Source organism: Oncorhynchus nerka, linkage group LG23 (assembly GCF_034236695.1).
Source record: "Oncorhynchus nerka isolate Pitt River linkage group LG23, Oner_Uvic_2.0, whole genome shotgun sequence".
NCBI classification, from domain to species: Eukaryota; Metazoa; Chordata; class Actinopteri; order Salmoniformes; family Salmonidae; genus Oncorhynchus; species Oncorhynchus nerka.
In genome coordinates this window covers 7,237,318-7,255,455 of record NC_088418.1, presented here as the reverse complement: position 1 = coordinate 7,255,455, position 18,138 = coordinate 7,237,318, and the positions used below count along the sequence as shown (strand labels likewise).

The 18,138-nt window shown below is 41.8% G+C and overlaps 1 protein-coding gene across 1 annotated transcript; it reads right to left on the bottom strand.

Moving 5' to 3' along the window:
* Positions 1 to 9,722: 9,722 nt before the first annotated feature.
* Positions 9,723 to 17,697, bottom strand: LOC115106141 (coiled-coil domain-containing protein 177). Its single transcript, XM_065007811.1, has 3 exons — positions 14,247 to 17,697; positions 11,413 to 11,604; positions 9,723 to 11,001 (listed from the first exon to the last, which is right to left on the bottom strand). Exons 1-3 carry the CDS (start codon positions 15,648 to 15,650, stop codon positions 10,819 to 10,821), a joined length of 1,779 nt encoding a protein of 592 aa, XP_064863883.1. The 5' UTR covers positions 15,651 to 17,697; the 3' UTR covers positions 9,723 to 10,818.
* Positions 17,698 to 18,138: the final 441 nt, after the last annotated feature.

Sequence of the window (18,138 nt, the reverse complement as noted above, 5' to 3'; positions counted from 1 at the left end):
CCAGACTAGAGGAATGTTATCTAAACAGACTGGTACTAGAGGAATGTTATCCAGACTAGAGGAATGTTATCTAAACAGACTAGAGGAATGTTACCCAGACTAGAGGAATGTTATCTAAACAGACTGGTACCCAGACTAGAGGAATGTTATCTAAACAGACTGGTACCCAGACTAGAGGAATGTTATCTAAACAGACTGGTACCCAGACTAGAGGAATGTTATCTAAACAGACTGGTACCCAGACTAGAGGAATGTTATCTAAACAGACTGGTACCCAGACTAGAGGAATGTTATCTAAACAGACTGGTACCCAGACTAGAGGAATGTTATCTAAACAGACTGGTACCCAGACTAGAGGAATGTTATCTAAACAGAACAGACTGGTACCCAGACTAGAGGAATGTTATCTAAACAGACTGGTACCCAGACTAGAGGAATGTTATCTAAACAAACCCAGACTAGAGGAATGTTATCTAAACAGACTGGTACCCAGGCTAGAGGAATGTTATCTAAACAGACTGGTACCCAGGCTAGAGGAATGTTATCTAAACAGACTAGAGGAATGTTATCTAAACAGACTAGAGGAATGTTATCTAAACAGACTAGAGGAATGTTATCTAAACAGACTAGAGGAATGTTATCTAAACAGACTGGTACCCAGACTAGAGGAATGTTATCTAAACAGACTGGTACCCAGACTAGAGGAATGTTATCTAAACAGACTACTAGAGGGTTACCCAGACTAGAGGAATGTTATCTAAACAGACTGGTACAGACTAGAGGAATGTTATCTAAACAGACTGGTACCCAGACTAGAGGAATGTTATCTAAAAACAGACTGGTTACCCAGACTAGAGGAATGTTATCTAAACAGACTGGTACCCAGACTAGAGGAATGTTATCTAAACAGACTGGTACCCAGACTAGAGGAATGTTATCTAAACAGACTGGTACCCAGACTAGAGGAATGTTATCTAAACAGACTGGTACCCAGACTAGAGGAATGTTATCTAAACAGACTGGTACCCAGACTAGAGGAATGTTATCTAAACAGACTAGAGGAATGTTATCTAAACAGACTAGAGGAATGTTATCTAAACAGACTGGTACCCAGACTAGAGGAATGTTATCTAAACAGACTAGAGGAATGTTATCTAAACAGACTGGTACCCAGACTAGAGGAATGTTATCTAAACAGACTGGTACCCAGACTAGAGGAATGTTATCTAAACAGACTGGTACCCAGACTAGAGGAATGTTATCTAAACAGACTGGTACCCAGACTAGAGGAATGTTATCTAAACAGACTAGAGGAATGTTATCTAAACAGACTGGTACCCAGACTAGAGGAATGTTATCTAAACAGACTGGTACCCAGACTAGAGGAATGTTATCTAAACAGACTAGAGGAATGTTATCTAAACAGACTGGTACCCAGGCTAGAGGAATGTTATCTAAACAGACTAGAGGAATGTTATCTAAACAGACTAGAGGAATGTTATCTAAACAGACTGGTACCCAGACTAGAGGAATGTTATCTAAACAGACTGGTACCCAGACTAGAGGAATGTTATCTAAACAGGCTAGAGGAATGTTATCTAAACAGACTAGAGGAATGTTATCTAAACAGACTAGAGGAATGTTATCTAAACAGACTGGTACCCAGACTAGAGGAATGTTATCTAAACAGACTGGTACCCAGACTAGAGGAATGTTATCTAAACAGACTAGAGGAATGTTATCTAAACAGACTAGAGGAATGTTATCTAAACAGACTGGAGGAATGTTATCTAAACAGACTAGAGGAATGTTACCTAAACAGACTAGAGGGATGTTATCTAAACAGGCTAGAGGAATGTTATCTAAACAGACTGGTACCCAGACTAGAGGAATGTTATCTAAACAGACTGGTACCCAGACTAGAGGAATGTTATCTAAACAGACTAGAGGAATGTTATCTAAACAGACTGGAGGAATGTTATCTAAACAGACTAGAGGAATGTTACCTAAACAGACTGGTAAACAGGCTAGAGGAATGTTATCTAAACAGACTGGTACCCAGACTAGAGGAATGTTATCTAAACAGACTGGTACCCAGACTAGAGGAATGTTATCTAAACAGACTAGAGGAATGTTATCTAAACAGACTGGTACCCAGGCTAGAGGAATGTTATCTAAACAGACTAGAGGAATGTTATCTAAACAGACTGGTACCCAGACTAGAATGTTATCTAAACAGATGTTATCTAAACAGACTGGTACCCAGACTAGAGGAATGTTATCTAAACAGACTGGTACCCAGACTAGAGGAATGTTATCTAAACAGACTAGAGGAATGTTATCTAAACAGACTGGTACCCAGGCTAGAGGAATGTTATCTAAACAGACTGGTACCCAGACTAGAGGAATGTTATCTAAACAGACTGGTACCCAGACTAGAGGAATGTTATCTAAACAGACTGGTACCCAGGCTAGAGGAATGTTATCTAAACAGACTGGTACCCTAGAGGAAGACTAGAGGAATGTTATCTAAACAGACTGGTACCCAGACTAGAGGAATGTTATCTAAACAGACTGGTACCCAGACTAGAGGAATGTTATCTAAACAGACTGGTACCCAGACTAGAGGAATGTTATCTAAACAGACTGGTACCCAGACTAGAGGAATGTTATCTAAACAGACTGGTACCCAGGAATGTTATCTAGAGCTAGATGAATGTTATCTAAACAGACTGGAGGAATGTTATCTAAACAGACTAGAGGAATGTTACCTAAACAGACTAGAGGGAGGTTATCTAAACAGGCTAGAGGAATGTTATCTAAACAGACTGGTACCCAGACTAGAGGAATGTTATCTAAACAGACTAGAGGAATGTTATCTAAACAGACTAGAGGAATGTTATCTAAACAGACTGGTACCCAGACTAGAGGAATGTTATCTAAACAGACTGGTACTAGAGGAATGTTATCTAAACAGGCTAGAGGAATGTTATCTAAACAGACTGGTACCCAGACTAGAGGAATGTTATCTAAACAGACTACCCAGACTAGAGGAATGTTATCTAAACAGACTGGTACCCAGACTAGAGGAATGTTATCTAAACAGACTGGTACCCAGACTAGAGGAATGTTATCTAAACAGACTAGAGGAATGTTATCTAAACAGACTGGTACCCAGGCTAGAGGAATGTTATCTAAACAGACTGGTACCCAGACTAGAGGAATGTTATCTAAACAGACTGGTATCTAAACAGACTAGAGGAATGTTATCTAAACAGACTGGTACCCAGACTAGAGGAATGTTATCTAAACAGACTGGTACCCAGACTAGAGACTAGAGGAATGTTATCTAAACAGACTACCCAGACTAGAGGAATGTTATCTAAACAGACTGGTACCCAGACTAGAGGAATGTTATCTAAACAGACTGGTACCCAGACTAGAGGAATGTTATCTAAACAGACTAGAGGAATGTTATCTAAACAGACTGGTACCCAGGCTAGAGGAATGTTATCTAAACAGACTGGTACCCAGACTAGAGGAATGTTATCTAAACAGACTAGAGGAATGTTATCTAAACAGACTAGAGGAATGTTATCTAAACAGACTGGTACCCAGACTAGAGGAATGTTATCTAAACAGACTAGAGGAATGTTATCTAAACAGACTAGAGGAATGTTATCTAAACAGACTGGTACCCAGACTAGAGGAATGTTATCTAAACAGACTGGTACCCAGACTAGAGGAATGTTATCTAAACAGACTGGTACCCAGACTAGAGGAATGTTATCTAAACAGACTGGTACCCAGACTAGAGGAATGTTATCTAAACAGACTAGAGGAATGTTATCTAAACAGACTAGAGGAATGTTATCTAAACAGACTAGAGGAATGTTATCTAAACAGACTGGTACCCAGACTAGAGGAATGTTATCTACACAGAAACAGACTAGAGGAATGTTATCTAAACAGACTAGAGGAATGTTATCTAAACAGACTGGTACCCAGGCTAGAGGAATGTTATCTAAACAGACTAGAGGAATGTTATCTAAACAGACTGGTACCCAGACTAGAGGAATGTTATCTAAACAGACTGGTACCCAGACTAGAGGAATGTTATCTAAACAGACTGGTACCCAGGCTAGAGGAATGTTATCTAAACAGACTGGTACCCAGACTAGAGGAATGTTATCTAAACAGACTAGAGGAATGTTATCTAAACAGACTAGAGGAATGTTATCTAAACAGACTGGTACCCAGGCTAGAGGAATGTTATCTAAACAGACTGGTACCCAGACTAGAGGAATGTTATCTAAACAGACTGGTACCCAGACTAGAGGAATGTTATCTAAACAGACTGGTACCCAGGCTAGAGGAATGTTATCTAAACAGACTGGTACCCAGACTAGAGGAATGTTATCTAAACAGACTGGTACCCAGACTAGAGGAATGTTATCTAAACAGACTAGAGGAATGTTATCTAAACAGACTGGTACCCAGACTAGAGGAATGTTATCTAAACAGACTAGAGGAATGTTATCTAAACAGACTAGAGGAATGTTATCTAAACAGACTGGTACCCAGACTAGAGGAATGTTATCTAAACAGACTGGTACCCAGACTAGAGGAATGTTATCTAAACAGACTAGAGGAATGTTATCTAAACAGACTGGTACCCAGGCTAGAGGAATGTTATCTAAACAGACTGGTACCCAGACTAGAGGAATGTTATCTAAACAGACTGGTACCCAGACTAGAGGAATGTTATCTAAACAGACTAGAGGAATGTTATCTAAACAGACTAGAGGAATGTTTATCTAAACAGAATGTTATCTAAACAGACTAGAGGAATGTTATCTAAACAGACTGGTACCCAGACTAGAGGAATGTTATCTAAACAGACTAGAGGAATGTTATCTAAACAGACTGGACCAGACTAGAGGAATGTTATCTAAACAGACTGGTACCCAGGCTAGAGACTAGAGGAATGTTATCTAAACAGACTGGTACCCAGACTAGAGGAATGTTATCTAAACAGACTGGTACCCAGACTAGAGGAATGTTATCTAAACAGACTGGTACCCAGACTAGAGGAATGTTATCTAAACAGACTGGTACCCAGGCTAGAGGAATGTTATCTAAACAGACTGGTACCCAGGCTAGAGGAATGTTATCTAAACAGACTGGTACCCAGGCTAGAGGAATGTTATCTAAACAGACTGGTACCCAGACTAGAGGAATGTTATCTAAACAGACTAGAGGAATGTTATCTAAACAGACTGGTACCCAGGCTAGAGGAATGTTATCTAAACAGACTGGTAATGTTATCTAAAGCAGACTGGTTAGGCTAGAGGAATGTTATCTAAACAGACTAGAGGAATGTTATCTAAACAGACTGGTACCCAGACTAGAGGAATGTTATCTAAACAGACTGGTACCCAGACTAGAGGAATGTTATCTAAACAGACTAGAGGAATGTTATCTAAACAGACTAGAGGAATGTTATCTAAACAGACTGGTACCCAGGCTAGAGGAATGTTATCTAAACAGACTGGTACCCAGACTAGAGGAATGTTATCTAAACAGACTGGTACCCAGGCTAGAGGAATGTTATCTAAACAGACTAGAGGAATGTTATCTAAACAGACTGGTACCCAGACTAGAGGAATGTTATCTAAACAGACTGGTACCCAGGCTAGAGGAATGTTATCTAAACAGACTAGAGGAATGTTATCTAAACAGACTAGAGGAATGTTATCTAAACAGACTGGTACCCAGACTAGAGGAATGTTATCTAAACAGACTGGTACCCAGACTAGAGGAATGTTATCTAAACAGACTGGTACCCAGACTAGAGGAATGTTATCTAAACAGACTGTTATCTAAACAGACTAGAGGAATGTTATCTAAACAGACTAGAGGAATGTTATCTAAACAGACTAGAGGAATGTTATCTAAACAGACTGGTACCCAGACTAGAGGAATGTTATCTAAACAGACTAGAGGAATGTTATCTAAACAGACTGGTACCCAGACTAGAGGAATGTTATCTAAACAGACTGGTACCCAGGAAGGTTATCTAAACAGACTGGTACCCAGACTAGAGGAATGTTATCTAAAAACAGACTGGTATCTAAACAGACTAGAGGAATGTTATCTAAACAGACTGGTACCCAGGCTAGGAATGTTATCTAAACAGACTGGTACCCAGACTAGAGGAATGTTATCTAAACAGACTAGAGGAATATCTAAACAGACTGGTACCCAGACTAGAGGAATGTTATCTAAACAGACTGGTACCCAGACTAGAGGAATGTTATCTAAACAGACTAGAGGAATGTTATCTAAACAGACTAGAGGAATGTTATCTAAACAGACTGGTACCCAGACTAGAGGAATGTTATCTAAACAGGCTAGAGGAATGTTATCTAAACAGACTAGAGGAATGTTATCTAAACAGACTGGTACCCAGACTAGAGGAATGTTATCTAAACAGGCTAGAGGAATGTTATCTAAACAGACTGGTACCCAGGCTAGAGGAATGTTATCTAAACAGACTAGAGGAATGTTATCTAAACAGACTAGAGGAATGTTATCTAAACAGACTGGTACCCAGGCTAGAGGAATGTTATCTAAACAGACTGGTACCCAGACTAGAGGAATGTTATCTAAACAGACTGGTACCCAGACTAGAGGAATGTTATCTAAACAGACTAGAGGAATGTTATCTAAACAGACTGGTACCCAGACTAGAGGAATGTTATCTAAACAGACTAGAGGAATGTTATCTAAACAGACTAGAGGAATGTTATCTAAACAGACTAGAGGAATGTTATCTAAACAGACTGGTACCCAGACTAGAGGAATGTTATCTAAACAGACTGGTACCCAGACTAGAGGAATGTTATCTAAACAGACTGGTACCCAGACTAGAGGAATGTTATCTAAACAGACTGGTACCCAGGCTAGAGGAATGTTATCTAAACAGACTGGTACCCAGGCTAGAGGAATGTTATCTAAACAGACTGGTACCCAGGCTAGAGGAATGTTATCTAAACAGACTAGAGGAATGTTATCTAAACAGACTGGTACCCAGACTAGAGGAATGTTATCTAAACAGACTGGTACCCAGGCTAGAGGAATGTTATCTAAACAGACTAGAGGAATGTTATCTAAACAGACTGGTACCCAGGCTAGAGGAATGTTATCTAAACAGACTGGTACCCAGACTAGAGGAATGTTATCTAAACAGACTAGAGGAATGTTATCTAAACAGACTAGAGGAATGTTATCTAAACAGACTAGAGGAATGTTATCTAAACAGACTAGAGGAATGTTATCTAAACAGACTAGAGGAATGTTATCTAAACAGACTAGAGGAATGTTATCTAAACAGACTGGTACCCAGACTAGAGGAATGTTATCTAAACAGACTAGAGGAATGTTATCTAAACAGACTGGTACCCAGACTAGAGGAATGTTATCTAAACAGACTAGAGGAATGTTATCTAAACAGACTGGTACCCAGACTAGAGGAATGTTATCTAAACAGACTAGAGGAATGTTATCTAAACAGACTAGAGGAATGTTATCTAAACAGACTGGTACCCAGACTAGAGGAATGTTATCTAAACAGACTAGAGGAATGTTATCTAAACAGACTGGTACCCAGACTAGAGGAATGTTATCTAAACAGACTGGTACCCAGACTAGAGGAATGTTATCTAAACAGACTGGTACCCAGACTAGAGGAATGTTATCTAAACAGACTGGTACCCAGACTAGAGGAATGTTATCTAAACAGACTGGTACCCAGACTAGAGGAATGTTATCTAAACAGACTGGTACCCAGACTAGAGGAATGTTATCTAAACAGACTAGAGGAATGTTATCTAGAACAGACTGTTATCTAAACAGACTGGTACCCAGGCTAGAGGAATGTTATCTAAACAGACTAGAGGAATGTTATCTAAACAGACTGGTACCCAGGCTAGAGGAATGTTATCTAAACAGACTGGTACCCAGACTAGAGGAATGTTATCTAAACAGACTGGTACCCAGGCTAGAGGAATGTTATCTAAACTGACTGGTACCCAGACTAGTGGAATGTTACCTAAACATACTAGAGGAATGTTATCTAAACAGAGTGGTACCCAGGCTAGAGGAATGTTACCTAAACAGACTGGTACCCAGGCTAGAGGAATGTTATCTAAACAGACTGGTTCCCAGACTAGAGGAATGTTATCTAAACAGACTGGTACCCAGACTAGAGGAATGTTATCTAAACAGACTAGAGGAATGTTATCTAAACAGACTGGTACCCAGGCTAGAGGAATGTTATCTAAACAGAGTGGTACCCAGACTAGAGGAATGTTATCTAAACAGACTGGTACCCAGGCTAGAGGAATGTTATCTAAACAGACTGGTACCCAGGCTAGAGGAATGTTATCTAAACAGACTGGTACCCAGGCTAGAGGAATGTTATCTAAACAGAGTGGTACCCAGACTAGAGGAATGTTATCTAAACAGACTGGTTCCCAGACTAGAGGAATGTTATCTAAACAGACTGGTACCCAGGCTAGAGGAATGTTATCTAAACAGACTGGTACCCAGGCTAGAGGAATGTTATCTAAACAGACTGGTACCCAGGCTAGAGGAATGTTATCTAAACAGACTGGTACCCAGACTAGAGGAATGTTATCTAAACAGACTGGTTCCCAGACTAGAGGAATGTTATCTAAACAGACTGGTACCCAGGCTAGAGGAATGTTATCTAAACAGACTAGAGGAATGTTATCTAAACAGACTAGAGGAATGTTATCTAAACAGACTGGTACCCAGACTAGAGGAATGTTATCTAAACAGACTAGAGGAATGTTATCTAAACAGGCTAGAGGAATGTTATCTAAACAGACTGGTACCCAGGCTAGAGGAATGTTATCTAAACAGACTGGTACCCAGACTAGAGGAATGTTATCTAAACAGACTGGTACCCAGACTAGAGGAATGTTATCTAAACAGACTAGAGGAATGTTATCTAAACAGACTGGTACCCAGACTAGAGGAATGTTATCTAAACAGACTAGAGGAATGTTATCTAAACAGACTGGTACCCAGACTAGAGGAATGTTATCTAAACAGACTAGAGGAATGTTATCTAAACAGACTGGTACCCAGACTAGTGGAATGTTATCTAAACAGACTAGTGGAATGTTATCTAAACAGACTGGTACCCAGACTAGAGGAATGTTATCTAAACAGACTGGTACCCAGACTAGAGGAATGTTATCTAAACAGACTAGAGGAATGTTATCTAAACAGACTAGTGGAATGTTATCTAAACAGACTGGTACCCAGACTAGAGGAATGTTATCTAAACAGACTGGTACCCAGACTAGTGGAATGTTATCTAAACAGACTGGTACCCAGACTAGAGGAAAACAACTTTTTATCAATACTTTATCATAACTATCCCTGAAAATAATATATAAAATAGCATGACATGTAAATTGTTGATAATAAAGCTAGATTGTTTTTGAATATGTCTGTTCTATTCCGATGTGAGATTTTGCTGTCACTAGCTGTCACTAGCTGTCACCGACAGCTTGTACTGTCACGGGTCAGGGACAATACCGCGTCACACTACTGTTACTAAGAGGTTCTGCACTAGTCGGACGACACAGCATTAAGAGCTGTTCTGTAACAGGACAGCAGAGAACACATTTACACGAGAAAATCTTTATTAAAGATGTAAGAAAAAATAAGTTTTCAGGATCTAGATGTTACAACAACAAATAAATCACTAGAGAAATACTGGAATAAAGTGTATAAACATTCCCTGAGCAACTATACAATAGTTTTTTGACACTTTAATAAGAAATACAAACTCTATATCTGAAAAATGATCTTGAAAAAAAAGATCCCATTTAAACTACAGTAAAAATGTACAGTAGAACTACAGTAGAACTAGAGTATAAATACAGTATAACTACAGAAATACAGTAGAACTAGAGTATAAATACAGTATAACTACAGAAATACAGTACAACTACAATAGAACTACAGTACATATTTACTATACCATAACTATTCCCAGAGACGGTATATTTTATGTGTGTAGTTAAATCTAGGTCCGGCCTACATTCAAGACCAGGATTGTCCGCAAGTCACATTGATATCAGCAAGTTACCTAAACTAGTCTAAGCTAATCATTCCCTTAGACAGCAATACAAACACGTTGCAGAATACCTCAATAGATCTGTTGTTTCAGAAGGAGCACCTCCTATTTACTTGCCAATGGAAGAATGATAAGAATCCCAGGTATTAACATAACAAACATGAATGTAGCAAAACAGCCCAGGCCATTTACAAGCTTTGTTGTAGCTCATATCTGGACCGGGCCCTATCAATTTGTACTCGTCTCTTAGTATTTGTGTGTAGTGGTTTGTAATACTACTCTTAGTATTTGTGTGTAGTGGTTTGTAATATGACTCTTAGTATTTGTGTGTAGTGGTTTGTAATACGATTCTTAGTATTTGTATGTAATGGTTTGTAATACTACTCTTAGTATTTGTGTGTAGTGGTTTGTAATATGACTCTTAGTATTTGTGTGTAGTGGTTTGTAATACGATTCTTAGTATTTGTGTGTAATGGTTTGTAATACTACTCTTAGTATTTGTGTGTAGTGGTTTGTAATATTACTCTTAGTATTTGTGTGTAGTGGTTTGTAATACTACTCTTAGTATTTGTGTGTAGTGGTTTGTAATACAACTCTTAGTATTTGTGTGTCGTGCTGAATGTAAAAACACAGATGAATGTTCATATTTTTCCACGGTCCAGCAGGGAGGCAGCTAGCTGAGCCTGCAGAGCCATCTGGTGGAAAGTCCTGCCGTCCGTCGCCTCCCTCACTTTCTCCCTCATATGGAAGGAGGCGCGAGCCACTCTACGAGCCTCCTCCTGCACCTCCTCTCTCTGCCTCTGCAGACGCTCCCTCCGACGCTCCTTCAAATCAAAATCAAACTTTTATTTAATGTACATTTAAAAATCGCTGAGACACTTTACAGTAAAATAATTGAACGTCTGTCACAAATGGAACCCGGTTCCCTCCAAATTAAATAAAAGTACCCCCTCCCCCTCCCCAACACCACACACACCTTCTCCAACACCACACACACCTTCCCCAACACCACACACACCTTCTCCAACACCACACACACCTTCCCCAACACCACACACACCTTCCCCAACATCACACACACCTTCCCCAACACCACACACACCTTCTCCAACACCACACACACCTTCTCCAACACCACACACACCTTCCCCAACACCACACACACCTTCCCCAACGCCACACACACCTTCTCCAACGCCACACACACCTTCTCCAATACCCCCCTAACACCACACCTTCAGGGAGAGGCAGCATTCTCTCAGCTGCCTCTCAGTCTCCTCCTCTCTCTGTACACTGTCTAGGAGGCGCTGGTGGCAGAGGAGTCTCTCCATGTTTTCCTGCTGTGCCCGCTGTGCCCTGCTCCTCCTCTGGGTGTGAGCGTTCTGGCTTGCCTGCTCCATACGACGCTGACTCAGCTGGGCCAGTACCTGGACAAATACAATAGAACGTTATTGTCCGATGTGAGTTGGTTAGGGTTTAAGTGTCTTGCTCGAGCACAACGGCATCACGTGGCACCTGAGATTCTAATGCCAGTAACCCTCCAGTTGCAGGCTCATTCCTGTCAGATTGTCTCAGCATCACTGGGATTCTAACCCTATATATCCCACCTCCCCTCCCCATCTCTCTGCAAAATGTAAAGGGGTTCCCAGGCCTAATATTTAAACTGGACAGGCTAGCAAAGGTGAGGTGCTGGACAGGCTAGTAAAGGTGAGATGCTGGACAGACTAGCAAAGGTGAGGTGCTGGACAGGCTAGTAAAGGTGAGATGCTGGACAGGCTAGTAAAGGTGAGGTGCTGGACAGTCTAGTAAAGGTGAGATGCTGGACAGGCTAGTAAAGGTGAGATGCTGGACAGGCTAGTAAAGGTGAGATGCTGGACAGGCTAGTAAAGGTGAGATGCTGGACATAAAGGTGAGATGCTGGACAGGCTAGTAAAGGTGAGATGCTGGACAGGCTAGTAAAGGTGAGGTGCTGGACAGGCTAGTAAAGGTGAGATGCTGGACAGGCTAGTAAAGGTGAGGTGCTGGACAGGCTAGTAAAGGTGGGCTGCTGGACAGGCTAACAAAGGTGAGATGCTGGACAGGCTAGTAAAGGTGAGATGCTGGACAGGCTAGTAAAGGTGAGATGCTGGACAGGCTAGTAAAGGTGAGGTGCTGGACAGGCTAGTAAAGGTGAGATGCTGGACAGGCTAGTAAAGGTGAGATGCTGGACAGGCTAGTAAAGGTGAGGTGCTGGACAGGCTAGTAAAGGTGAGATGCTGGACAGGCTAGCAAAGGTGAGGTGCTGGACAGGCTAGTAAAGGTAAGGTGCTGGACAGGCTAGTAAAGGTGAGATGCTGGACAGGCTAGTAAAAGTGAGATGCTGGACAGGCTAGTAAAGGTGAGATGCTGGACAGGCTAGTAAAGGTGAGATGCTGGACATAAAGGTGAGATGCTGGACAGGCTAGTAAAGGTGAGGTGCTGGACAGGCTAGTAAAGGTGAGATGCTGGACAGGCTAGTAAAGGTGAGATGCTGGACAGGCTAGTAAAGGTGAGATGCTGGACAGGCTAGTAAAGGTGAGATGCTGGACAGGCTAGTAGGTGAGGTGCTGGAAGGTGAGGTGGGCTGCTGGACAGGCTAGTAAAGGTGAGATGCTGGAGGCTAGTAAAGTGAGATGCTGGACAGGCTAGTAAAGGTGAGATGCTGGACAGGCTAGTAAAGGTGAGATGCTGGACAGGCTAGTAAAGGTGAGATGCTGGACAGGCTAGTAAAGGTGAGCTGCTGGACAGGCTAGTAAAGGTGAGATGCTGGACAGGCTAGTAAAGGTGAGGTGCTGGACAGGCTAGTAAAGGTGAGGTGCTGGACAGGCTAGTAAAGGTGGGCTGCTGGACAGGCTAACAAAGGTGAGATGCTGGACAGAATAGTAAAGGTGAGCTGCTGGACAGGCTAGTAAAGGTGAGATGCTGGACAGGCTAGTAAAGGTGAGATGCTTTACAGGCTAGTAAAGGTGAGATGCTGGACAGGCTAGTAAAGGTGAGATGCTGGACAGGCTAGTAAAGGTGAGATGCTGGACAGGCTAGTAAATCAAATCAATTTATATAGCCCTTCGTACATCAGCTGATGTCACAAAGTGCTGTACAGAAACCCAGCCTAAAACCCCGAACAGCAAGCAATGCAGGTGTAGATGCACGGTGGCTAGGAAAAACTCCCTAGAAAGGCCAGAACCTAGGAAGAAACCTAGAGAGGAACCAGGCTATGAGGGGTGGCCAGTCCTCTCCTGGCTGTGCCGGGTGGAGATTATAACAGAACATGGCCAAGATGTTCAAATGTTCATAAATGACCACCAGGGTCAAATAATAATAATCACAGTAGTTGTTGAGGGTGCAGCAAGTCAGCACCTCAGGAGTAAATGTCAGTTGGCTTTTCATAGCCGATCATTAAGAGTATCTCTACCGCTCCTGCTGTCTCTAGAGAGTTGGTAGTCTTGTCCCATGTGGTCACGCCTCAAGCACTTCAGTGCCTTAGACCTCTGCGCCACTCAGGGGGCCCCATGTCACTTATTTGGAGCAACTCCTATAGAAAGAAGCACCTTGCCTGCTGGATATAAAACAAGCTACAGCGTTCCCAAAGCACTGGGAAGTCTTGAACGGTCCAGAGCTTCTCTGGTGTTATGTGATCACATTGGCTGGTTAGTTAAAAACCTAAATAAACAGGAATCCTCTGTTCTCCCCGTTCCAGTTGTTTATGTTTACAATGAAATGTATCACGCTAGAATGTTAACAAACACATTTATGAATGAAATTAGAACGTTTTCCTATCAGTCTAATTTGCATAAACATTGTGATTGGACGATGGCTGTGTAGGTTATTAATTAAATCAGGATCAAATCCTCTGATCTCCTTGAGACTGCTGAAAGGCCAGTCTTTTTGTCAATGACAAGGAGTGGAATGTTAGCTGAAGAGAACAGTACTCTGGCTATTATAGTATGCCAGGGACTGTGGAAATGTGTGTGCTCACTTTCCAGTATTTATGGCATGTATTATAGTGTACAGTTGTGTGTAGGCTTTACGTATATCTGTGTGATGTCCTTGCCTCTTTCTCTCTGAGCTGCTGTTGGCTGTGCCAGGAGGCTCGGAGCTGGGCCCTCTGGATCTGCTCCTCCTCCCTGGCCGATTTCTCCTGCAGCTCCCTGAGGCGCAACGCCACTGCCTGGGCCCTCTTCTCCCAGGAGCGCTGCAGTTTCTCCTCCAGGGCACTCCTCATCAGCGCCTCCTCCTCCTCCAACTGCTGCTGCACCTCCCTCTTCAGGAGGAGGCATCTGAGATGCTCCCCCTGGTTCTCCTGTTGGAGCCTCATCCTCTCCCTCCTCTCTCGGATCACCCTGCTCCTTCTGGCCCTCTGCTCCTTCTCCTGTGACAGCTGCACCTCCTTCTCTCTCCCTGCCTGCTCCAGACGCTCCATGTCTTTAAGCAGCTGCTCCTGGAGGCATTTGCGCTCCTCCGCTTCTCTCCTCGCCATCTCTTTCTTGTCTCTTTTCCGCACCTCCTGCTCCTCTGTGAGCCTCCTCCAGCGATCCTCCTGCAGTAGCACCTCCTGCTCGCGCTGACCGGCCAACTCCTTCTCCTGGCGCTCCTTCTGCCTCCTCCGCGCCTCCAGCCCATCCTGCCACCGCTGCATGCTCTTCTCCAGCTCCTTCTTCCTCCTGCGCTCCGCCTGGACCCGTCGCACCTCCTCCTGCCTCCGGGCCTCCTCTCTCTCCTGCTCCTCCTGCTGGCTCAGCATCAGCCTGGTCTGCTTCTCTTGGTGCTTCACCAACATCAGAGCAGCTATCTTACGGTCTTTCTCTGGGACTGTGACATTCATCTTCTTCCTGACGTCTCGAGTGAGCCTCTCCAACTGTCTTTCTGTGGCTGGGGAGTGTCGGAGGTCACCAAGACTTAGGCTGGACACCATCATGTTCTTGTCAGTTGGTCTCAAGCTGTTTCTGTTTTGTTTTCTGGTGATCGCAGCAGAATAAGAGGACCTGCCATTGCTCACAGATTTCCTTCTGGGGCTGTGGTCCACAGATTGATTAGTTTGCGTTCTCAAACCATCACAGGAGTCCTTTCTTGATTTGGGATCTTCGAGAGAGTTCCGACTTTCTACCTCGACGACAGTTTCGAGGGCAGACAGTTTAAGAGACGGTCGTCTTTCTTTCGTTTCTAAAACAATCTTCTCTCTCTCTTCACGGCACAGCTGCAAAATCCCCCTGCCTTCCTTTTCGTACGCCTCGTACAGAACTGTCAGTGCCTTAAACGGGATATCTGGGTTTACGTTGTCATCAACGAAATCGCTTAGAGATTTTATTAAAAGTTGAATGGGTTTGACGCCGAGTCTTGCACATGATTCCAACGACCGCGGACTGGTTAAAACATACGTGCTGTCCTCGGCGTCCGTCGTATCAAAGTTGTCGAGATCCAAGTGCAGCGTCGGAGACGGCGGACTGCTTTCTCCCATGGCAGCTAGCTAGCGTGCTTATAGCTACTTATCTAACTAGCTAGCGTGTTTATAGCTACTTATCTAACTAGCTAGCGTGCTTATAGCTACTTATCTAACTAGCTAGAGTGCTTATAGCTACTTATCTAACTAGCTAGAGTGCTTATATCTACTTATCTAACTAGCTAGAGTGTTTATAGCTACTTAAATAGCTAACTAGAGTGTTTATAGCTACTTAAATAGCTAACTAGAGTGTGTATAGCTACTTAAATAGCTAACTAGAGTGTTTATAGCTACTTAACTAGCTAACAAGAGTGCTTATAGCTACTTAACTAGCTAGCTAGAGTGTTTATAGCTACTTAACTAGCTAGCTAGCTAGAGTGCTTATAGCTACTTAGCTAGCTAGCTAGAGTGCTTATAAATACTTAACTAGCTAGCTATAGTGCTTATGGCTACTTAACTAGCTAGCTAGAGTGATTATAGCTACTTAACTAGCTAGCTAGCTAGAGTGCTTATAGCTACTTAATTAGCTAGCTAGCTAGAGTGCTTATAGCTACTTAACTAGCTAGAGTGCTTATAGCTACTTAACTAGCTAGCTAGCGTGCTTACATCTACTTAAATAGCTAACTAGAGTGCTTATAGCTACTTAATTATCTAGCTAGTGTTTATAGCTACTTAACTAGCTAGCTAGTGTACTTATAGCTACTTAACTAGCTAGCTAGCGTACTTATAGCTACTTAACTAGCTAGCTAGAGTGCTTATAGCTACTTAACTAGCTAGCTAGAGTGCTTAAAGCTAATTAACTAGCTAGCTAGAGTGCTTATAGCTACTTAAATAACTAGCTCGAGTGCTTATAGGTAATTTAGCTAGCTAGCTAGTTAGTTGAGTGCTTATAGCTACTTACCTAGCTAACTAGAGTGCTTATAGCTATTTAACTAGCTAACTAGAGTGCTTATAGCTACTTAACTTGATAACTAGAGTGCTTATAGCTACTTAACTAGCTAGCTAGAGTGCTTAAAGCTAATTAACTAGCTAGCTAGAGTGCTTATAGCTACTTAACTAACTAGCTAGCTAGCTAGAGTGCTTATAGCTACTTAAATAACTAGCTAGAGTGCTTATAGGTACTTTAGCTAGCTAGCTAGTTAGTTGAGTGCTTATAGCTACTTACCTAGCTAACTAGAGTGCTTATATATACTTCACTAGATAACTAGAGTGCTTATAGCTACTTAACTTGATAACTAGAGTGCTTATAGCTACTTAACTTGATAACTAGAGTGCTTATAGCTACTTAACTAGCTAGAGTGCTTATAGCTACTTAACTAGCTAACAAGAGTGCTTATAGCTACTTAACTAGCTAGCTAGCGTGTTTATAGCTACTTAACTAACTAGCTAGCTAGCGTGTTTATAGCTATTTAACTAGCGTGTTTACACCTACTTAACTAGCTAACTAGCGCGTTTATAGCTATTTAACTAGCGTGCTTTATAGCTACTTAACTAGCTAACTAGCATTAGCCTTTACTCTGGACACCATCGCATCGCAGACAGGCAAACCAACAGGTACCACAACAACAACAACAACAAAATAGCAAGTAAAGGTCGATATTTCTTATGAAATGCGTTCAGTATTTTGATAGCTGTCAAATACGAAGAAGAAGGAGAGAGAGAGACCTTTCAAAACATTGCCTACCGGTGGAAACTCAGCGACGCTATTTTGTTGTGACCATGGCTGCAAAACCCAAAAGATTTCTCTGGAAAAGAGGGATTATTTCTGCCCAATATATTATTTCTTCCCAATATATTATTTCTTCCCAATAGATTATTTATTTCCCAATAGATGATTTCTTCCCAATAGATTATTTATTTCCCAATAGATTATTTATTTCCCAATAGATTATTTCTTCCCAATAGATTATTTCTTCCCAATAGATTATTTCAATCCTATAGATTATTTCTTCCCAATAGATTATTTCTTCCCATTAGATCATTTTAACCCAATAGATTATTTCTTCCCAATAGATTATTTCTTCACCCTCTATCGGTTGACCTTCCCTGGATGGGGTGACCTCAGATAGAAAACGCAAAAAGTTCATCCTCTTGACCACTCCCATTTCTATTAGGAAATCAAGGACATTTGTTATTTCTACAATACGGGTTTTCACAGTGGACAGACAAGAAAATGGTTTACATTTGTGGTTTTATATATATTTTTAAATAAAAAATAAATGAATGATATTTTTTTTGTCGCCATCGGGTGGTCATTTATAGACATAAACGGAAAGGTACATTCACGCACACGGCGTTTAGGCGTTTGGTTTGACAAAATATCCGAGACGTTTGGATAATTTGACTTTAATGGGGAGGACTGTTCTGTTAATTATATTTCACATCAGTATTTACAGTTCTGAACTACCTTATATTTGTATAGTGATAACCTACATAGGTTTAGCAGTGCTTGATTTAGGCCAGAGCAGTCCTGTGCACCCTATCTGCAAATTTAGGAGGGAACTGA

What these genes read in the sequence shown, in the direction of transcription:
- LOC115106141 (XM_065007811.1), bottom strand. Translation starts at nt 15,650, where the DNA reads ATGGGAGAAAGCAGTCCGCCGTCTCCGACGCTGCACTTGGATCTCGAC. An exon ending in AGCAGCTCAGAGAGAAAGAG is followed by an intron (nt 11,605 to 14,246) that starts GCAAGGACATCA and finishes GTATTTGTCCAG; the next exon opens with GTACTGGCCCAGCTGAGTCA. An exon ending in AATGCTGCCTCTCCCTGAAG is followed by an intron (nt 11,002 to 11,412) that starts GTGTGGTGTTAG and finishes TTTGATTTGAAG; the next exon opens with GAGCGTCGGAGGGAGCGTCT.